This window comes from Aedes aegypti, chromosome 3 (genome assembly GCF_002204515.2).
Source record: "Aedes aegypti strain LVP_AGWG chromosome 3, AaegL5.0 Primary Assembly, whole genome shotgun sequence".
In the NCBI taxonomy this organism is placed as follows: domain Eukaryota; kingdom Metazoa; phylum Arthropoda; class Insecta; order Diptera; family Culicidae; genus Aedes; species Aedes aegypti.
In genome coordinates this window covers 106,129,638-106,153,630 of record NC_035109.1, presented here as the reverse complement: position 1 = coordinate 106,153,630, position 23,993 = coordinate 106,129,638, and the positions used below count along the sequence as shown (strand labels likewise).

At 38.1% G+C, this 23,993-nt stretch overlaps 1 protein-coding gene across 6 annotated transcripts in view; it reads left to right on the top strand.

The window, feature by feature from the left end:
• The window catches only part of LOC5563620 (GTPase-activating protein), a 187,287-nt gene extending 164,416 nt beyond the window's left edge, over positions 1–22,871 (top strand). For all 6 annotated transcript variants that reach the window (XM_021853714.1, XM_021853711.1, XM_021853713.1 and 3 more), the window contains 2 exons: positions 6,268–6,419; positions 20,568–22,871. In XM_021853714.1, coding sequence (XP_021709406.1) covers positions 6,268–6,419; positions 20,568–21,081 — 666 coding nt within the window. In that variant the 3' untranslated portion in view covers positions 21,082–22,871. The remainder of the gene's footprint in view (positions 1–6,267; positions 6,420–20,567) is intronic.
• Positions 22,872–23,993: the final 1,122 nt, after the last annotated feature.

Genomic DNA, 23,993 nt, shown 5'->3' with positions numbered 1-23,993 from the left:
GAAGCGTATGCGCTCAATGCTCCAGCCATTGTGTCTTATGACGAAAGCAATCTAAATTGTTGCACACCTCAAAGCCTGTCGTCGTCTACCCCGGGCGTTGAAGGTGGCAATGTTGGGCTGCATCATATGCTGTGTGAAAGTGATGCGCCCTGAAGAATGGTATTGTTTCCAAGTCCCACCAAGCGAACGACGACTTAACTATCTACGCACTTCTGCCAGAGGTACCTCTGGCATAACGATATGTGGAAATTAATGCTAATTAGACGTGGCACGCGTCATCGAGGCCAACACTGCAATACCTAGTTGCATTTTATGCTGCAGCTGCGCACTGAGGGAACTGGCCTACATTCGCCGTCCTTTGACCCAAATTTATCGCCCATGCCTATCGCTACCGCGGTCAACAACCTTGTGCCATTTCTGTACGGAGCTCCTTTTACGTGTGTGCACATAGCTATGACCAGGCGCACGTAGACACAGGATGTGATTGGAATTTTATAGCCGTGCGACCATCATCGAGCATGACAACCATGTTACCGATTCGACGGAACTGTCTTTCCCCGGACGACCGTAGATGAATCATCCCGCAGACGATACGGGGGCGACCGACGACGACGGTCCTTTCTCGGACGACTCGTCTGGGACGAGTGATGGTGAGGTGTGAACTTGGTTGGTTTCTTTGTTGTTTCAGAACTTGCGGTTTAGTTAGGCAAGATTGCCCAAGCGTGCGATTCCGTCCCGTTCCGGTGTATGGATGATTATTAATTTGTCTGGCCGAGTAGCGCAGCCAAACCTGGCGCGCTTCTGAGTCATAGGAGTCTGCTGAAGCGTTGAGGAATGGATAAAAAATGCAAACAATGAAACTGTTCATCATAAGTTTAATATAAGTAGCTTTCGGTAGGGTTTTCAATATTTGATTAGTAATTGTGCTATTATATTGGTTCATTAAATATTTTGAATATCGAAGATTTAAATTACGTTATTTTTCTTATTGACAATACCTCCACACTTGGACAAAATTTGCTTTAAAATGCATTTCCATTGTTATTATCTGAGAGCTATGTTTATGCATATTTTTGCATTCGTACATCGTTTGGCAGACACTATGACAATTTCACAGATCTTGACCTCTACCGAAAATCTAACTCAGGTTTGCGTTACATCCGCGGATGTTAACACAAGGCTAAGCTTCTACGTAGCTTGCATTCATATTGAAAACCTCAATCCCTTTTAACTCGTTTATGACACACTCTAGAATAAGTCTCGACTGACGTACTCATTGGCTTAATCTCAATTTATCCCAGTCTCAATTTCAAGTCATTTCACCTCACTCTTGATTCACTCCCAACGTCTTACCGAATTTTGACTTTCGACTCATTCTCAATTCAATGTCGACTTAGTATTTTTCTTAGAATCCTTCCTGGATTCTTCTTAGCTTTCTCAGGATTCTTTTCAGATTGCTTTTTAAAATCCTCTCACGTTTGTTTACATAATCCTCTCAAAATTTATCTAAATATCATTTCAGGATAATTCTCAGAATTCTCTCAGGATGCTCCTCAAAATCCTCTCAGGTTTCTTTTCCAAATTCCTCTCAGGATTCACCTCATAATCCTCTCAGGATTCACTTCAGAATTCTCTCAGGATTCTCCTCAGAGTCCTCTTACGATTCTCCTCAGAATCCTCTCAGGATTTTCCTTAGAATCCTCGTAGAATTCATATCATAATCCTCTCAAGATTCACATCATAATCCTCACAGGATTTTCCTCAGAATCCACTCAGCATTCTCCTCAGAATCCTCTCAATACTCCTCTCAGAATCCTCTCATCATTCTCCCTAAAATGCTTCCAGTATTCCAATCATAATCCCCTCAGGATTCTCGTCAGAATCCTCTTAGAATTCTTTTCAGAATTCTCTCAGGATTTTCCTCAGAATCGTCTCATGATTCTCCTCTGAATCCTCTCAAGATTTTCCTCAGAATCCTTTCAGGATTTTCCCCAGAATCCTCTCAGGATTTTCCTTAGAATCCTGTCAGGATGCTTCTCACAATCCTCTCAGAATTCTCTCAGGATTCTACTCAGAATCCCCTTCGGATTTTCTTCAGAATCCTCTCTGGATTCTCCTCTGAATCCTCTCTGGATTTTCCTCAGAACGATCTCAGAATTCTCCACAGAATCCTCTCAGGATTCTCCTTAGAATCGTCTAAGGATTCTCCACAGAATACTCTCAGGATTCTCCTTAGAGCCCTCTCAGGATTCTCCTCAAAATCTTCTCATGATTCTCCACAAAATCATTATCCTCTAAGGATTCTCCACACAATTCTCCCACGATACTCCACAGAATCCTAACAGAGTTATCAACAGAATACTCACAGGATTCTCCACAGCATCCTCTCAAGGTTCTCCTCAAAATCCTCTCAGAATGTTCCTCACAGTCATCTCAGGATGCTCCTCAGAATCCTCTCAAGATGCTACTCAGAATCCTCTCTGGATTTTTCTTACAAACCTCTCAGGATTCTTCTCAGAAAACTCTCATGATTTTCGTCTCAGAATTTTCGTTAGAATCCTTTCAGGATTGTCCTCAGAATTTTCCTTAGAACTCTCTCATGATTCTCCTCTGAATCCTTTCAGAATTTTCGTCAGAATCCCTTCAGGATTTTCTTCAGAATCCTCTCAGAATTTTCCTTAGAATCCTTTCTGGATTCTCCCCAGTACTCTGCTCAGAATTCTCTCAAGATTCTCCAGAGAATCCTCCCAGTATTCTCCTCAGAACCTTCTCAGGGTTCTCCTAAGAATCCTCTTAGGATTCTCCTCAGGTTCCTCTCATGATTTTCCTCTGATTACTCTCAGGATTTTCCTCAGAACCCTCTCAGGATTTTCCTCAGAATCCTCTCAGGTTTCTCACTCAAGATTCTCCTCAGAATGCTCCCAGTATTCTCTTCAGAACCCTTTCAGGGTTCTCCTCGGATTCCTCTTAGGATTATCCTCAGAATCCTCTCAGGATTCTCCTCAGAATCCTCTCAGGATTCTCCTCAGAATTCTCTCAGAATTTTCTTCAAAACGGTCTCAGAATTCTCCACAGAATCCTATCAGGATTATCAACAGAATACTCTCAGAATTGTCCACAGAATCCTCTCAAGATTCTCTTCAGAATCCTCTCAGGATGCTCCTCACAGTCTTCTCAGAATGCTTTTCAGAATCCTCTCAAGATGCTCCTCAGAATCCTCTAAGGATGCTCCCCAAAATTTTCTAGGGATGCTCCTCACAATCCTCTCAGGATGCTCCTCAAAATCTTCTAGGGAAGCTCCTCACAATCCTCTCAGGATGCTCCTCAGAATCCTCTCAGGATTCTCTTCAGAATCCTCTCAGGATTCTCTTCAGAATCCTCTCAGGATTCTCTTCAGAATCTTCTCAGGATTCTCCTCAGAATCCTCTCAGGATTCTTCTCACAATCTTCTCAGGATTCTCCTCAAAATCCTCTCAGGATTCTCTTCAGAATCGTCTAAGGATTTTTCTCAGAATCCGCTCAGGATTGTTCTGAAAATCCTGTCAGGATTTTCTTCAGAATCCTCTCAAGATTCTCCTCCGAATCCTCTCAGGATTTTCCTCAGAATCATCTCAGAATTCTCCTCAAAATCTTCTCAGGATTCTCCTCAGAAGCCACTCAGGATTCTCCTCAGAATCCTCTCGGGATTCTCCTCAGAATCTTCTCAGGATTCTCGAAATCCTCTCAGGATTCTCCTCAGAATTCTCTCAGGATTTTCCTCAGAATCCTTTCAGGATTCTCCTCGGAATCCTCTCAGGATTCTCCTCAGAATCCTCTCACGATTTTCCTCAGAATCCCTTCAGGATTTTCCTCAGAATTCTCTCCTTAGAATCCTCTCAGGATTCTTCTCAGAATTCTTTCAGGATTCTCCTTAGAATCCTCTCAGGATTTTCCTAAGAATCCTCTTTGAATTCCCCTCAGAATCCTCTCAGGATTCTCATCAGAATCCTCTCAGGATTTTCCTCAGAATCCTTTAAGGATTCTCCTTAGAATCACCTCAGGATTCTCCTCAGAATCCTCTCGGGATTCTCCTCAGAATACTCTCAGGTTTCTCCTCATAATCTTTTCGAGATTCTCATCTGAATCTTCACAGGATTCTTCTCAGAATTCTCTCAGGATTTTTTTCAGAACCCTCCCAGCATTCTTTTCCAAATTCTTTCCAGGATTCTCCACAGAATCCTCCCAGAATTCTCCTCACAATTCTCTCAAGATTCTTCTCAGAATCCTCTTAGTAATCTCTTAAAAATTATCTCTGGATTCTCCTCAGAATTTTCTCAGGATTCTCCTCAGAATCCTTTTAATATTTTCCTTAAAATTCCTTCAGGATTCTCAACAGAAACCTCGCAGGATTTTCCTCAGTATGCTCTCAGAGTTTCCGTCATAATCGTTTAAGGATTATTTCCAAAATTTTCTCAGGATTATCCTCAGGATCCTCTTCAGAATCCTCTCATGGTTCTTCTCAGAATCCTTTAAGAATTCTCATCAGAATCCTCTCAAGATTCTCCTCAGAATCATCTCAGGATTATTTTCAGAATCCTTTCAGAATTCACCTCAGAATTCTTTTCGGAAACCTTCCTGTATTTTTTTAGAATTCAAAATTGATTATTTTATGGATTTTTTTTTTCAAATTCATTTTGATTATTTTATTAGCGGATTTTATTAGAAAAATGCTGTTATCTCGTCGAAGATGGCTGCTCTGCATCTGCTCTGCATCTGCTCTGCTTAGCACTTAGTGCATTTCTATCCAATAATGGATATTATCTCCATTTTGTCTGTACCTAGATTTGTGAATTGATTCATAAATCTACTTCCAGTATTCTCACATTTTTCATTGCTTGAAATAAATAGTTCAGAAAGTTCTCTGAAATTGCCTGAAAAAATCAAACCACATTAAAGGAAAATCACACACGACTTCCCTCCTTTCAGCACGTACAGCTGGTATTGCACACGTTCAACCCCCATCCAACGCAACGTCTGTCTGTATTGAAGAAATGCGTGGGAAAACAGCTTTTCGTTCAAAGATATCGACATCCCACTCCCCACACACCACCACTATTCCTCCTGCAAAACGTAAAACTACTCAAGGCTGTGCGCGGCGGTTCGGGACGGCGGGGACAGAAGGGACACGGAGTGCTCTAGCACTCTTCACCACTTCCTCGATTGTCACGCTTCGCAACACACCGAGCTAGAGCATCGCTTGTTTTTTTTTTCATTCATAAAGATAGCTAACGCTCAGAAGCAGCTGGAGAGGTCGAGCGCAGACGCAGAAGCAGCCGTGCTGTTGTTCATTCGGTCTTCGGGGGATGCAATTTCATTCATTCGGCATTTAGCACAGCACATGCTCACTAGGTTGGTCACGTTCATTCATTGGGATCGTTAAGAGATGGTGCTTTCGATCCCATGTGTATGATGCGTCAGTATAATGTAATTTACGAATTCATTGACATTACTATGTTCAAATAGCAGCCTAACAAACGACTTAAGGACAATATAAGTATGCATTGGCTGCTCAATGCATTGAAAAGGCAATTAGGCAACTATGAAAGTATATTTACCAAGCTGTGTTTCCACTGAAAGTTACAGAAACTTTGGTTTCAAATGACGAAAAAAGTTTGTTTTATACGGCTATGTATGATAATAGCAACTCCACCACATGCTCCATCCAATAGATCATTACGATAACTAAAAAAGTTTGGATCCAGGTCTCAAATAAGTTTCCGTAAATACTGCTATACGTATGCGCCACTGTGCATTGGTCAGTTTTATTTGTTCTTCAAATGATACAATCATTAATCCCAGAAGCCGTCGTTGTGGTAATGGTGATACATGAATGCATAATTAAGGTCATTTCAAACGCGGTTGTTCTCGACTCGATGTAGCATAGAGCACGACTTATGCTGGAGCTTTGGTCGAATGTTTCCGAACAATGGAACAATTGCGTGCGTCCATTATACCTGCATAGAGTAATTTCCTATGAGCAATAAAAGTAACACAACATAGTTAACGGCAATTTGCGTGCGTTGTTTCTGTGAAATCCACTGACTGGAACGTTCGCGTTTCCGGCTGCGCTGGGAGGGGCAAATGCGGGTCAAATAGTTTTGTTGCAGCATTGTTTCAATGGCTGGTTTGAGGGGCCCCTTCTTTATCGACATCCGTTCCCTGTTCGATCTCTTTTGGATAAGTTTTATCAACATTTTCAGTTTCACTAACGAAACGTTTCTATTTTAGATTGTCCGCAAGGAACGACCGCTATACGTCCAGACGGCCAACTGTGTCGAGGAGAAGGAATGGGTCGACCTGCTGAGTAAGATCTGCCAGAGCAATAAAGCACGGTTGGAGCATTTTCATCCCTGCGCCTACATCAACGGCATGTGGACCTGGTAAGTTTCAAAAATCCATAGCTGGGTGTGGTAGCTTACACATGATTCATTCATTCGAAAGAAATCTTTGATTCAATGGCTAACTCCGAAAAGATTCATTTGGAGCTGTAGAGTGAAACTTTTGACAAAATTGTGTTCTGCAAAATTGTTCGTATTGCAGATCGTCTATCTATTCGGAAATGGCGGGAAAAACTCGGGTACCTTAAAACAGGGTTACTTTGATATTTTTTTTTTCGAAGAAAACTTGAATATTTATGCTTGCTGTTTCAAATAATTATGATTTATATTTTTAAAACAAGTACTGGCATCCTAGCGATCGATTGCAGTTGATAGATTGCCAAAAGATTTATTTTGAATGGATATATAATTTTTAAAATAATCGAAATCCGGTTTTCTGTTTTGGGTTTACTTTGATAATGGAGCATAAATCGAACAAAATTGATTGAATTACGAACATTTATTGGGCATTGCATACCTCTAGGCGTTTATCGTTATATGGAAATTTCTGAATTAGATTACAAAAAAGAGAACCTTGTGAGATGCTCGATAGATCTGGCAGATTCTTGGAGAGATCTTTGCAGAAATTTTAACGAAAATTCAGGGGATTATTGAACATTTACCTGAAAGTTCTTTGAAACATCAATGAAAATTTATTCCATTCTCTTTGATGGAGAAGAAGCTTTTTTTGAATTTATGTAAAATAATTGAACCGGTATAGAAAAAAAAACGATTTTTTTGACAGTATATCGCTTTTATCATAAATTTCTCTTCTTAGATTCAGAAAAAGTTTATCCAGAAATTGCCCATGAGTCATGCCTAACCAAGGCATTCTTATTGTTCATGTTATTAAACGTCACCTTTTTGTGGAACTGTGGTCTAAATTTATTTAACACATACATTTAAATTCAATGCACAGCAGTTCTGTAGTTTCGGCTTCTCGATTGACAATAAGTACTGGAAGGTTATTTTTACCATGCAAAACATTTTCTTCGTTGAATCCGAAAGTTACAAGTGGTGTTTTGACGAAAACTTAAATGATATATTAAAAAAACCTAAAGACCTGATCTTAAATTAACTTAAAAATACTTTCAGTTTAGAACATTCATCAAAGTTTGCTAAAAAAAATATCGTTTAGATATTTCAAATAATTGGTCATGTTTGTATGTTCAAAACTCTTTCGAAATTAAAACTGTTGTAAACCCACAATGTTTGACAAACTTATTAATAATTAACAAGTCCTTCACATTTGACTATTTTATATTGAGGAACGAAAAAAGTTATGCATGGTTGATTCTGTATTATACCTTCTATTAAACGTCTGGAAAATATCAAGCCGCAGAACCATTTTGTTTGTCATCCATTTTCTTTTTTTTTTCATTCGGGAAAATGCGGGAATCGGAATGAACACCCTAATTTTAGTTAAGCCTTCTAATTGGTGTTGTTAGAAATTTGGGTGGTTTACACTTTCATAGAACGAAAATAGTTTACTTTCCTATTTGTAAAAAAATGGCATGCGTTCTTCGGCAAAGTTGTAATTTATTCAACTTCATCAACTCAATCGAAAACAACCTGTTACATTTAAACTTATCGATTTAGAGTTTTTTACTATGTTTACATAGGGTGGTCCATAGAAAACTAATTTCTGGTTCCAGCTGGCTAATAAGCCTATAGAAGGCTAATAGAAGAAGCCTTGTGCTGCTGTTTGGATCTCCAATGTTAGTCATAATCTTAGCTATAGTATTAACTACCTTCTTCGGCTCCTCGCTGGCATAGTTGACGTGACTGTTGAAGTTCAACGGGACATAGACGATCACGCCTTGCTTCAGTGAAGTTGGTTCAGAAAACGCTGATGTGATTGCGTGTAACCTCGAATCGCTGATCCGCTTTACAATTACAATTTACTGTAGTCCTGAACAGAAATCGATTTTTAAACTTCAATTCAAAACTTGGGCCCATAAATGAACCTTGACAATTTTGATCATGTTTGACGTTCGCTTTGTCGACGAAAACACCACAGGGATTATAGTTTTATCACTGGGGTTGTTCCTTTCGGACATTTCGAAAGGGACACGGAAAACAAAATACACCCAAAATTTGAGTTTAAGCCAAGGGATGGGACAAAATCTAAAATAACATAAACAATGTGTTTGTTTTTGGCTCAAACAAACGAAAAACATTAAAAAATTTGAGTTACATGTATTTTTGGCCTAAACTTAAGCGTTTGGCACTATAATTGGAACAGGGCTTTAGGACCCTATTGAAACTTTTTTTAGCGCCTTCGAAAGGCGATGAGTTAATCTTACTTCGTGGGTATTTTGAGTGTTTGTTCCGTTGAATCTGTTGCATGCTCCTTTGAGGGCGAGCGGTGGAATCCGGATCAATTGTGTCCAATTCGCGTTTTTCGGAAGAAAAAAACGAAAACAATGTGTGCGAGTGGAAAAAAAAATCGGCGCGTCAGTAGTGTTTGATCCGTTGAATCTGTTGCATGCTCCTTTGTGGGTGAGCGACGGAATCCGGATCGTGTCCGGTTCGCATAGTAACCGCACTATCGGTATCGATCATTCGTGTATATATTCACGTATTCATTTAAAAATATATCTTTATCGTTTACCAAAACGAATCCTTTCCCATATCTGAACTCCCAGTGTTTTCTTGTGGAAGTACAGAGGACTCCTCGGCTTCCATAAAGCAAGTAACACGTCAACATTTCCCTCCCATTCCCAAATTGACCTGCATTCGGACGCAGCCGGCGCCGGTATTGTTTGTTATAATAATGAGAGCACCAGTACTTACACATTGAAGATGCTACTGATCCTGAGTAGCATCTGTGGGTTCCCTGTGTAAGTACAGCTGTTCTTGCAATAACGGAGTAGCAACTGCGGGTGGTCAATCATGCTTATGCTCATGCTCGTGGGTATTTTCACAAATACATTATTTGAATTTTGTTAACTAAATTTTTACTCAAACTCCCGACATTTTTCGTTAAACACATTTAAAAAATAAGTCTAATTTTCCCAGCATTGGATCGACCAAAATTTCAAATTAGTACGTCATTAGAACCGTAAATCTTTTTTCTTTGAGTACCACTTGCAAAAGTTCGGCGGAAATATCTAAAAACTATTTTTTTATTATTAAAATAGTCATTCAAGTCATCGTGCAAAAGTTTGGGTTCACCCCTCAGTATGATGTATCGTGCAAAAGTGTGTTCACTTGAACATACTTAAAACACGAAAATTCTATGAAATCTCATACCGATCTTGTACTAACCATAATTTAAAGTAAAAAAGACACGGGCAACGTCTTCAGCCATTTAGCTGCACAGACTGTAACTCAACACTAGACAACGGACAAGCATGCTCCAGTGGTACAGCCGAGAAACATTCCTGACGAAAAGTTTCAATGGCTGAAGCGGGAATCGAACCCACACCCAATGACACTACACTCTTAAAAATAATCAATTTTACATGTGATGTAATCATTGTTTTACCTAAATATTTAATGACGTAAATACACTCTTCGAAAAAAACGTGTAAATTTAAGTCCTGTTGGATGCACATAAAAGAAGCGAGCAAATGGACAGAAATTTAAGTCCGTTCTTAAAATTACATGATGAAAAGGACGCAAAAAAAATACACGCCATGACGTAAAAATAAGCTCTTGATAGATTATTTTTACGGCATGACGTGTAATGATTTTTATGTTTTTGTTGTCCTGTATTTCTCGGATCAGACGCATCCAATGAACAATCTCAACCAAATAGTTACTTTCGTAGTAGAGGATGGCATGTACTTACATTGAGCGGAATTTACGGCGATAACATTTACTTAAAGCTTCTAACATCCGTGATCGCTCTTGAGGGGCGACAGTTCCAATCTCCGATTCGTCATCCCACCCATGCATTCTACCGTGTATTTTCTTACACCGATCGTCGCCTGAACTTATTTTGGTGGGTCTTCCTGCTTCACCCGATTTTAGCAATTAAAATTTAATTCCACTCTTGAAGTATAAGAACACGAAATGTTTTTCAGCACTTGATTATCCGAGTTTTCAATTCCTCGCTAATCCAATTGCACATATTCTTCCACTTTCTGCGTCAAGTCACTAGAACTGCATTCAAATTATTTCCCGTGTCCCAGGTTTTGCTCACTTACTCATAGGTCTGGTGGAGTTCAAATGCACCTTATCGATAATTTTCTTCGGTCGGAGACATAATGGCATTAACTTTGAAACTCAAAAGCAATATCCCAACGCCTTTTACGTGATTAACTAAAAAAATCGCGGACGAACATCTGACTGGTAAGCAAGAAACTAAAAACAGTGCATAATGGCTGACTGACACCACCATCGACATCGGCACAAGGGAAAAAACGTGTAAATTTACGTTTCCAAAAACACAAAATTGTTCAACGTCTACATTCTATGGCTTTTATCACCAAAAAAGACATTTATGTCCAATTTTTCATATGTAGTCGAGAAAACATCCAGTGAGATGTGATACTGAGTCTAATTTGTATTTACGTCATTAAATATTTAGGTAAAACAATGATTACATCACATGTAAAATTGATTATTTTTAAGAGTGTACAAATTAGACTCAGTATCACATCTCACTGGATGTTTTCTCGACTACATATGAAAAATTGGACATAAATGTATTTTTAGGTGATAAAAGCCATAGAATGTAGACGTTGAACAATTTTGTGTTTTTGGAAACGTAAATTTACACGTTTTTTCCCTTGTGCCGATGTCGATGGTGGTGTCAGTCAGCCATTATGCAATGTTTTTAGTTTCTTGCTTACCAGTCAGATGTTCGTCCGCTTTTTTTCGGAATATGATGAAGAATTTGATGTACAAGTGATCTAAACATAAGAAAAGTGAATAATTCTAAAATACCAGCCCTTTGCCTAGAAATCGGCCATGCTTCAATGTTGTTGAAATGTGTGTTTTGTTTTATATGTGTAGCTGCAGAAAAAGTTACATCGCACATAGTGTTCCGCTGCTGGCTGATGTAGCATCTGAATTTGGCTGTTTTTGTGTATTTGGTTTGGTGATGATACGTTTTGATGTGGAAATGTGTAGGGCAGCGTTCGCAGGAAAAATTGGTGTTGCGACGGCGGAAACCACTGCTGATCAAAGCTAAGTATTTTCTTTCTGTTTGTGTTTTTTTATTGTTTGTTTGGTCAATCATCAGCAAATGGACGGCGCACTCGATTCGCATTAGTAAAGTGAAAATTCGTAAACAAAAATAACTAACGTCACTAAATTACACCACCTCTGATGGGAGCTGAATTGCTTGGTATTGTGAAACATTTGCATGCACTGTACACGGATGTCACGCACACTTAATGTCTTCTGGTATATATTCCATATATTCTCATTGATAGGTACTGGCACCCTTGTTTTCAGCAGTCGAAAAGGAGAGAACGAGAGCGATTTACTGATGTGGTCACCTGGCAATGTGCAGAGTGGTACCTATTTTGTAGTGTTAGCGAAAGAACGTACATCGTTGTGTGCTCTATTTGAAGCTGAAATCTGAGTCGCACATGGATGTGTTGCTATCGAGCATGGTTTGCAACGGGGGAGCGGCATTTCCCCATCGTTTCTACTAGAAATCCTTTATAAGAGAGATTCGCGGAAGCTGACATTTCTGTCAAATTGTGAGCCAATCGAGCAGCGATAGCTGTCAAAGTGTGAGCCAAACGAACATGCGTTATGTTTGTTTTGAACTTTTCTTGAGGAGTAATGTAATCCGCTTGAAATTATTTCGGTAAAAGTAATTTTGCATGAAGCAAAAAAATGATATGTTTTACTTTTTTGAATTTTTGTCAATGCGATTTTTAGTTTTTGATTTTTTTGATTGTTTATTAGTTTTGATATGTAGCTCAAAGATCTATAACGAAACAAAATACACTTTTTAGCAATGAGGAAGTCATGTCCATGTTACAATATTATTCTCGACGCCGAGCAAAATCAGCACTGCTGGTCTGTTGCCAAATCATTCCATTTTACTTCCGCTTATTTCTCTATAAAGGATCAATAGTTTCTACTCATGTGAGTGTATGCTGGGCCATTTAAATGATTGTGTTATTGAGACTTTTTGACTATTTTAGCTTGAGTAACTAGTTGATAAATATATTTTAAGAATATTTTCAGGAAGAGGATTCCTACAATGCACAGCTCAATTAAATCACTTTCGATTTCAGCACAGTTTCTATTCTGGTTTGCTATGTCCTACTTCAGCGTGTTGTAAATACCAGAATGGTTCGTAACCTTATATAAATCTTTTTCAGCATACATTGTTTACTGAATGGAAAAGATAAAATTTTTTTGTGGCTTTGGTTTTGCTTTTTTGCAGGTATTGTGTTTTTCATGTTTATCATTCCGGTATTTTAATGCGTTGTTATTTAGCTTTTATATGTAATACAAAAGTATCCAGATAATACCTTTCTCCAATAAATTTACTTGAAAATTTTTATTCCTTATAGCTACCAGACCACCTGTGGCGCACATATATTTGGTTTATTGTCCCAATTAATTTGTTTAACTTCCAGAAGCATCATGGAGTCTGCATATCTGAGATACTAACTTAATAACTGCTCTTTATATTTCAGCATATCATTTTACTATATATATTATAATTCATCCTTAGTTTGGAGATTACTTAATGAGGTTGGATTCATTACATTTAAGAATCAAATTAAATTGAACATCTTCATCTATTTCATATACAGCTATCATTCCCATTTTTATGTTTGGGTATTGGGAGGGTACATCAAGGCATCATTGAAGTCGCAGCTGGACAATGGAGTGGACTGCCAGCCGGAGTCTAGGAAAAGAAGGAGCATCAGGGGAAGATTAAAGTTGCAAATTTACAATGAATTGGAATACCTGAATGAGACGCGAACTTCGTTTTTACAAGATTGTTATTTGGAATTATTACTATCAGCCCTATCCAGCGTACACATCTAGCTTTAGTCATTTTCAGGAAACTGGGTTGGCGTATTGTATAATATTATATTATGTTTTATTATAATACATTATGTTTTCTATATCACATTAAATTATTTAGTATTTTAATACTTTATGTCACTTACATATATACTATATTGACAATAACTGGAAAGCGGACGGAGCATCAAAGCATCATTGAAGTTATAACTGGACAATGAAGTGGAGTTACTGTACGTGACACAAATTTCGTTTATACAGGATTGTTATATGGAATTATCACTATTTCCGCATTCTCCGTTTTCAAGATACTTAGTCTGGAGATTATAAATACTATATTATATTACATTATATTATGATTCATTAAATTACATAACATTATATTATATTACATTTTATGCTATATATTATATTACATATTAAACTATATACCATTGACAATATACTGGGAAGGGAGGGAGCATCAGGGCATCATTGAAGTTACAACTGGACAATGAAGTGGAGTGCCAATCGGAGTCAGGAGGAAAAATGTTAATCGCTAGCGATTAATACTTTTCTCTCCAACAGTTGTAATCGATTTGACGCGCCCTTCTTCTAACAAACCATCCCGTGGAAAGCTCGACAAGTACTGCAAATTCCAATACACAATCTGCTGGATCATACTGTTGGAAGGAGATTCTCTACTTCCCGCGGGTTTCGCGTAAGTGTCTCTGCTTACGGGTCCGCCACCCCCCTTTTGGCCCTTCATACAGCAGTATGTTGAAATCAGGTTGGTAGTGAAATTGGACCTTACTGTTGAGTGGAACCGCAAGCAGAGCAAGACTCAAGCAAGGATGGTGGCTACCTACATACATACATACATACCAGTCAGATGTTCGTCCGCGATTTTTTTAGTTAATCACGTAAAAGGCGTTGGGATATTGCTTTTGAGTTTCAAAGTTAATGCCATTATGTCTCCGACCGAAGAAAATTATCGATAAGGTGCATTTGAACTCCACCAGACCTATGAGTAAGTGAGCAAAACCTGGGACACGGGAAATAATTTGAATGCAGTTCTAGTGACTTGACGCAGAAAGTGGAAGAATATGTGCAATTGGATTAGCGAGGAATTGAAAACTCGGATAATCAAGTGCTGAAAAACATTTCGTGTTCTTATACTTCAAGAGTGGAATTAAATTTTAATTGCTAAAATCGGGTGAAGCAGGAAGACCCACCAAAATAAGTTAAGGCGACGATCGGTGTAAGAAAATACACGGTAGAATGCATGGGTGGGATGACGAATCGGAGATTGGAACTGTCGCCCCTCAAGAGCGATCACGGATGTTAGAAGCTTTAAGTAAATGTTATCGCCGTAAATTCCGCTCAATGTAAGTACATGCCATCCTCTACTACGAAAGTAACTATTTGGTTGAGATTGTTCATTGGATGCGTCTGATCCGAGAAATACAGGACAACAAAAACATAAAAATCATTACACGTCATGCCGTAAAAATAATCTATCAAGAGCTTATTTTTACGTCATGGCGTGTATTTTTTTTGCGTCCTTTTCATCATGTAATTTTAAGAACGGACTTAAATTTCTGTCCATTTGCTCGCTTCTTTTATGTGCATCCAACAGGACTTAAATTTACACGTTTTTTTCGAAGAGTGTATGCACTTAAATGCCTGACGACACTAACCGCACGGCCATGAGGCCCACGAAATAAGCTATAAATTATTAAAATCGGTTGAAAAATGGCAGAATTATTGACACAAACGATTTACGTGCGGCTCAGGTGAACACAAACTTTTGCACGGTGATTTGAATTACTGTTTCATTGATTTTGAATAGTTTACAGATTTTTGCGCTATATTTTTGTAAGTGATCTCCAAAGAATATAAGATTACAGTTCTAACATGGTGTCTACTACCTGGAAAAACCTAGAAAACCTGGAATTATCAAGGAATTTGATTCAACCTGGAAAAAACCTGGAATTCTCAGGGAATTTTGATCACAATCAGGGAAATTATTTTGAGGCAGTTTTTCATGATATAATATGTTCACGCCAAAGGATTTGTACGTCATAACCCAGAGCTATCATTAATTGCCAGAAAACTCTTCCATTCGAAAAAAAATCGGCTGCGCCGCTCTCAAAATACTATATAAGTTGTTCAGTGAGGATCCATTCGAGTATGAAATTTCATGAGCTTATCAAAACATGATCTAAATTTATTCGATCAAGGATTAACATATCTAGGGCTGATAGCAGGTTTCTTTTTAGATACCGTAATTTCGGGTGAAATTGATCGATTTTCACGTTTCTTCTAGTCTGTTTTCTATTATGTTAACAAAGCAAAACAACTAAATGCAGTAATAAACATTCTTTAACGCACAAAACTTCACAACACACAATTCGGCAATAGTTACGACAAACAACGTTCACTTACTGCAGCTTACATTGATATTTGTGCTCCATTACGAATAAATAAAATCGTGTGATACGATGATCAATTTCACCCTTCTGATCATTTACACCCGATTTTACGGTACCATTTTTATACAAGTCTCGAAAAAAGTCTCTATTTTTTATAGAAGGTGTCTGAAGTCTCTATTTTAACCAAAATTGTCTCTAAAGTCTCTTTTTTCCTTATCTTGCATGCAGATAACTAAGATGCAAAATTTCTTCTCGTTTTTCTCGAGAACAGCTTCAGGAAATATCCTTGTGGTTTCTCCAGAGATTTTATCAGGAATTCTTCAAGAAATTCTTTCAGCATTTTTTTTTCTTAGGATTCTTACAGGGGATCCTTCATAATTTGCTTCAGGAAATCCTTGAACATTTCAACGTTTCAAATTGTGACATATTACGGGTCAGTGCGCAAAATCAAGAGATTTTCAACTAAATGCATTTGTATTGCATGATTTGGCGAATGTTAACAATGCGTCACATGTTACTGCCAAAAAATAACAGTGTTGGAGCTGGAAATAAGAGTAAAATGCCCTTTTAGGGACAGTAGAAAAAGGAATTAGGAATGGATCAATTAATAAAACCTAAAGGCGCTTTTCAGATAGTTAACACTTTCGAGACACCCTGCACCGATCATTCAACCATGATAATTATGCTGATTTGGAAGCATATTTCATCTCTAAATAAGTTGCTGCTCAAGTTTTATGGTTTTTGGAGTTTTTTTTTCTGATACTACATTGTAGTAACTGAGACATGATACGTTTTCGCTCCACACCAAGTTTTTCACCCATTTGTGTAGGCTAAAAACTGAAATTTACGAACCATGATGTTTCATGAATTTTATCCTTAGTGCTATTGCCTGAAAATGTCTAATCCAATGCTTAAAATGGCAGAAATCTACATTCTTTGGATGTGATCCATAACCGTGGTAAACTATCCTTTCCTGGCTCATATTATGGATCATTAGTTAGAACTGCTAATATACTAAATCTAAGCAAACGAGCATTTTCTATGCTATAACATTTGAATTTTACCACCTGTGGGAACTTATGAATGCTGACGGCATTTCTTACAGAAATCGACAATATACTGTTAAAGTATTAAAAATATTTTTAGAGAAATGTCTGGTCTGATCAAACGATTTTGTCCTGGCTCCTGTTAGGTTTCGTTTTTTAATTACTGTTTTGTCTCTTTTTGGTTATTTTTTAATCTCTTTTTTCCTAGAAAGAGGTTTCTAAATTTCATATTTTCAAGAAACTCATTCTCCATGCACATTTTTTTATATAAATAATGAAGTTATATGAATTAATTATTATAAGAAAAAAAAACGATTTTGGAAAGTAAACAGGAATTCAAACAACTTTAAATTTAAAATTTCGTAACTATCATGATTAATTTAGAATTTTTTCGAATGAAATGCAAACATTTATCATTTTTTTATATTACCACAGTTAAATGTTATACGGTTGAACGCGAGTACCCAGGGGCTAATCCGTGTTTCAACTATAAAAAAATGATCCGGGATCCAAAAGTTTTACGAATTGTTTGTGTTAATTTAGACGGGTATATATCTACTTTAGATGGGTATATATCTACTTAAATATGTTAAATAACACGATCGATTCAATTTGAGATATTTTTAAGAATTTGGCTTTTCCGCAGGTCAGAACTGTATGATAACTTGTTAATACATCGGTAAACTTAGTATTTATTGTAAAATATGCCCACATATCCAAATAAAGTTTAATTTTGCGCCCATGAAGCTGTCTTAGTTATCTGAACGATGGATGGAAATGAATGTTACATAATCTGTACTAAAAATACTTTCAATAAAACACATACTAATGCACTTGAAAGTTCCGTTCAAAAAAACACACAGAGCTTTTACATACGAAATAAAAGATATCATCATTGACAAATACGATTCATTTGAATAGCTTTGGTATTGTTGCCATATTCATATTGTAATACTTTCAGCATGCTTTACATAATGTTTAGAAGTGTATAAATAGCTATTAAATCAGGGTTTCTCAACCGGTGGTTCGCGGAACCCCTAGGGGGCCGTGATGGATTCTCAGGGGGCCGCTAAGACATTTCAAATGTATGAGTTTTTTTTTTCAGTATTGTTGTGTATATTTCTATTTTTACAAGGGGGAAACCTACAACCAGACCCCTGAAAAGGCTACTCTGGGAGTGTGGAGATATCGTATCAAGGAAGACCCACTAAAACCAACCAGAATTACATTACCCTAGGCCTCATACCTTTTTCTCACCGGAACCACCGTAATTATATTTCAATCCTCGAATATTTTTGTAAAATATAATTTTTTAGAGTCAAAATTTACAGAAACTGATAAAATATTTTCAATGTTTCTCTGTGAATTTGATATTTACGTTGTCTTTACTCAAAACATCAATTACTAGTTACATGACAAATGTGTATCTATAGATATACATAAATGTTTCTAGACATTTTAATGAAATTTTTGCAAATATGATTTTTGAGAAAATCTTGAACACGGATTCCTGTGAAAATGATGTAAGAATTGTTGGCAGAATAATATGAGTCTTCCCAAGAATTTCACCTCTAGACTTGTGTATAATTTGATCAAGATCCTCCTGGAATGTTCATTAGCAAAATACTTAGTAGACTCCTGTTTTCATTGTCATTTGATTTCTATAGAGGCAATGATCCTCTGTAGTGATTTCTATCCTGTCAAAGACTGGCTTTCGTAAGTATATTTTTAAAATTCTAGAGAGAACTTAAAACAAAATCTCTATTAATGATGTTTAATATCAAATCCATAAATTATCCATAGTCCCAAAAAGGTTAGGAACCACTGTATTAAATCGAAAACACTTTAAAATTAGTCATTAATTTGTTTTAGACATATAAAATTAGAGTATATCTTGAACCTGGAATAATTTTTATAAAACCTGGAAATATCAGGGAATTTCATTTCGGTAAACGAGTAGACACCCTGTCTAATGACGCATCAATTGTCAATTTTGGTCAATCCAATGCTAAGTAAATTGGCCTTGTTGAATTTGCTTATCGGCATATCGGTCTATTTTGCTCGAAGTAAGAGGGAGCATGGAGAAGAAAGCAATGAATACTAGATGGATAGGTACCGTAAGGGAACGGCGAGAGAAATTGGATTAGATGTTGAAGAGGGCATACCATATGAAACAGTATTACTTGAAACGTCACTTCCTTGTGGCTAACGTCCCCTATGGGAACGGCTTGGGTGTGTTTTGAGAATGACACTACCAAGACAGCCAAAAGGAAGGAGGTTTCAAGCGCCCTAATACTGTTTGGCGATCAAGCAGATTCTATCGATGGATGGCTTATATTATTGGGGAATCATTACACAATCATGGATGGTTTGTCCATATCATGTGTATTTCTCCCCGATAAGCCACACACATGATCATTATTTTAAGAACTGCGTTTTTTCTTTTTTTTTTAGCCGTTTGTTATTTTACATACAAAGGTATCGACCGTAATGATTATATTTTTGAATTTGTTTATCGGCATATCGGTCTATTTTTCTCGAAGTAAGAGGAAGCAAAATCATTACGAATCAAATGATGAAAAGAACACAATTTCCCGTTTCTTGTAAACAAGTTGGGATTGCTATCAAATTTAGAGTGGTTATTCAAATTGGTTTTGTGCAAGGTTTTTATTGTTTTATATCATTAAAACATTTCGTTTCTATAAGAATTAATCTTTGTCGGCTTTGGCCGCAGTGCTGTAAACATTCGGCATTTTTCGCGACGTTCTTTTCGTTTTCATGATCTGCAGTCAAAACATCCGCTACCTCTCACCTCTCACTCATGACATCGACACACGACAATCGAGAAGCACACAGTCTGTGAAATTAATGTCGTCTGACACGATGACATTTTCAGATATGTCCGATCACAAATAACAAGACCAGTTCAATCTTGCTTATGTTATGTTACGCCGAACATGACACACATACAATTAAAACAGCTCTTATTACGAAAAAGGATAGAGATAAACAAAACCGTGCCATTTCCTTGATGACGTAATCGTGGTCAGCTGCATTCAATTGACCTTTTTCTTTCGTATGTTAGTTCGACCGCGCGTTTTTCAAATGCTGAAGGCAAAAGCTGTCAACGAAAACGTGTCGACTATCGTGATTGCTAATAATACCGTTATTCCACGTAGTGGCCGACCTCTATCTGGTGTCCTTCTGGATATTATTTTCGTAATTCTTTCCTCCGACATTTTCCCTAAGTGACCAGCCTACTGAAGTCTGCCGTATTGTATACGCTTATTAATATTCGCATCATTATACACATGATATAACTTGTGACTCATGCGACTGCGCCACTCGCTAGTTTCCTACCGGGTAAATATTGTCCGCAGCATTAACACTCGTAAAAACTGAAGGCTTTCCGGTCTGACTCTCTCAACGTCTACACCTTGTGCCCGTAGGTAACCACCGGAAGAACCAATGTTTTATGCAGGGCGAATTTTGTTTCTGTTTGCAAGTTGCGGTTACGTAATCCGTAAAACGTCGTATTTACGTCGTCTTCGCTGTCTCCTTATTCAGAGCGTACGATGCACTGAATTGCGATCGATTCGATCGAATTCGTATATCATCACAAACGAGGTTGATTTCTCATCTGCAATCCGAATACTTGATTGCGATCCATACTGCGTTGCACGTATCAGTCAAATTAGTTTCGCTGGAAAATCTCACACTTTTTTCCCTCTTAATTGCAGCTGTGCGGAAAACGACCAATACGCAGCGGGCTGCACTGCCGTATCGCCGACACCATTCCAGATGGAGCTGGCAACTGCCCTCGACCCGGCTCGGGAACTCCAGCGGTTGCACTCGCTCATCATGGCCAACTTCCACGGGCTGGAGGAACTGGATTCCACGCTAACGGCCGCCTGTGAGGATCCCGGAGCCGCCCGGAAAACCATCAAGAAGCTGAACGAAATTGCCAACTCTCTCGAGCGGATCCATCGCAAGTACAAGACGATGTTGGCCCGGGAGATGCGCTACGGAAGCCGCCAGGCCCCAATCGGGGACGACAACTATCTGCACACGTCACGTATGATTGCGGCGGCTGCAGCCAGCAGCGGAAACGGAAATCTTGCCGCAACGGCAGCAGCCGCCGTGGCCGCTTCTTCCATGCTTCCGGCTTCGCAGCACTTTGACAAGTCCCCCGGTCTGTTCCACCGTAACCATCCGCTGCGGAGGTCCGACAATGAACGATTCTCTCAGTGTTAAGTTTGTTTTACACCCACCACTCCACCTCAACCCTTCCCTAACCCCCTTTTGTACGTTTCGCTGTATTTAGTAGGAAAAGTTAATTTATTTATGTTCTATAAATTCCCTTTCGTATATTTAACGACATTTTAAGTTTAGAAAATTTGACCGAGTTGCGAGTTGAGTAACAACCAGCGAAAATCCTCACAGCCTCCCATTGTGTATGTATAAGCTCTAACACCAACAAATAATTTTAGAAGGGAAATCCCGAAAATACGTGTAAAGCAACTGAAATATTTAAAGCGTTACGCACATTTAATTTTACGTTCGAACGTATGTGAACAAAGCTAATTGTACAGTAGATTCATATTAATCCCGACTAGCACACCAATCAGCACACAAACACCACCACATGAGCATTAAGTATATTATTTTCGCACCATCATTAATACATCAGCACTGTTTCATTGCGATTAACACTCGTGCACATAAGAATATATACATATATACCATGAATTCGGCAAGCTAGATAAAAACGATGTTTAGTCCATGTACCATACCGGCTAAGATTGCATATCAGGAGGAATGAAAACCTGTGCGGCTTGCTTTTCCGAATGTTCAGTGCAAAACAGACGAGATTTCAAAATGTCGAACTATCGTTTTCAGTTCACGACTTGATCCTTGTATCTATATGACGAAAAGCTATACCTAGTTGGCCACATTCGTAGAATGCAACTGTCTCAGAATACTTTCCTCGGTATGCAGTTGTAACGCCATTGCGCAATCTCAAAACATGATTTGATTCGGCAAGCGTTAAGAATGGAGAAATTCTTTGATATCCTTGATGAGAAGTGTTTCCGACCTGTCCACCCCCGGCTCTCGCTCTCTGTCTTCTGAAGCCAAGAGGTTGTTGTGCACACTTTGAGTTGAGGATGATGTTAGAATTCGTCACCCGGGCGGTTCAATATTTGAACCACGAGGCGAACGAGAGCTTTGACTTTAACGAAAACGGAAGTATGATTTATTTTGGTTTATAGGCCTAAGTTGCTACTATTACTACAGCTAATGCTCGATAACTGGGTGCTATTTAACTGGGCTGCTTTTTAACTGGGTGCTCGCTAACTGGGCTGTAGCCCAGTTAAAAAACAGTTAAACGTCAAAAACTTTCACCATCCCGTAACTGACGAGGGGCGTGCATATGCAAAATAAGGTTTCGGCATTATTTTTTTAATTGTAATTCTTTTCGGTGTTTTAGGAAGCGAGTCACCGAGGAAGATCCTACGCCATATTTTCTGGCGAGCGACTCGTGCGATCCACCTCCTCTTTCGAATTGGCGATAATTTTAACTTTTTCCACCAACGTAAGGGTTTTTTGTTTCCGTTTGCGGTTGGTGCTCGGTGGGATGTCCATTGCAGGAACGAAAACTGTTTAATTCACCTCAAAATTTACAAGACGGTACGATTAAAACGCGAATTCAATGACGGAATGACACGAACACGACGCGATTCCAAAACCGAATGACGCCAACCAAAACTTTGCATCTAAGTCCCCCTCGATTTTTATTTGAATGTGTGTGTGCGTTGGAATGGCAGTCCAGTTATCGAGCACTGCTCGCTAACTGGAAGGTTCTCTCAGCCCAGTTATCGAGCATAAGCTGTACTACCGCTACTTCGGTGGACATACATTAAACTTAAAGATGCAGATTATTATTTTGACGATGAGATAGATTGCTGCTGAGTATCTTATAACTCTAGTTTTTTTTATGCTGGAAATCCATTTATAAATAAACAAAATCAGATTCAAACAAACTATATACGTCGAGGTATTACTGCGTTTGTATGTGATAATATCAACAGCCATGATAAAAGCCAGAAGAAACTTTCGGGAAAATCTGGAAGAAGTCGGAATTTCAACTCCAAACGGGAAATTCTTTTAGTAAAATGTCAGCAGATTTTCAATTCTGTTGAGTAATTTATCATTATTTTTTTCTATGCATTATACAAAAAAAAGTTTGTTTAGAGCTTCTATTAGAAAATGCTACGGCAATTGTAGGATTGCTTAAGAAAATCTAGAGTTTAATGCCTTTATTTGTATCATTTCAAACCTTACATTTACATCCCATATCTAGGTCCATACCCAAACCTTTTTGACACGCATGCTTTGTCCTTTGGCGGAGAGGTCTCTCTCATCTGCAAACAAGGATTTTTGATATCGCTGAAGTAACTCAGGGAAGTTAGTTGTGAAAATATTGTATAATATTGGTCCCAAAATGCAGCCTTGACACTAGGAGCCCCGGACTCAAAAATGTAGTAAGAAGTAGTGCCGAAAAAAGTTATTTTGGTGATAAGATTTAAGAAATAAGTGACTTCGGGTTCGCGAAAAAGTGACTAAAAGTGACTTGAAAATCAAAACTTAATTAGTTTTATTTCAGTTCTAATACACTGTTTTTCGATGAAGAAGGGAATATCCAATATGATCTACTACAGGTAGTAGTTTTATATTTTATATTAAATTTCTAGATATTGCCAACAATTTTAAATAGAAAAGCATTTACGCAAATAATCATTTTTTGTAGATTTCCAACCACGGTTCTCCCCTGACCGTTATTATCAGAAAAAAAAAATCTCTATCAAATCTGTGCTAACCAGTCGATTTCTATAGCTACGCTGCATGTCTGGGCAAAATTTTTAAAAAATCGTAGGGCTCGTTTTTAAGTTACGCCCTTTTGAATGTGTAAGTCCGCTAATTCAAAGGAAATCTAAGATATTTAAACGAGTTTTCATTGGTCGTGATTATCAGAATAGATATAATATTTAACTTTGAATCAAAGTTGGTTTATATATTTATTTGTAACTTCTGGGAGGAGTTTTGAATGAGAAGATGGACGAAATTTGGAGTTACGTCCTTTTGGAAGCGTAACCATTGGAAACACT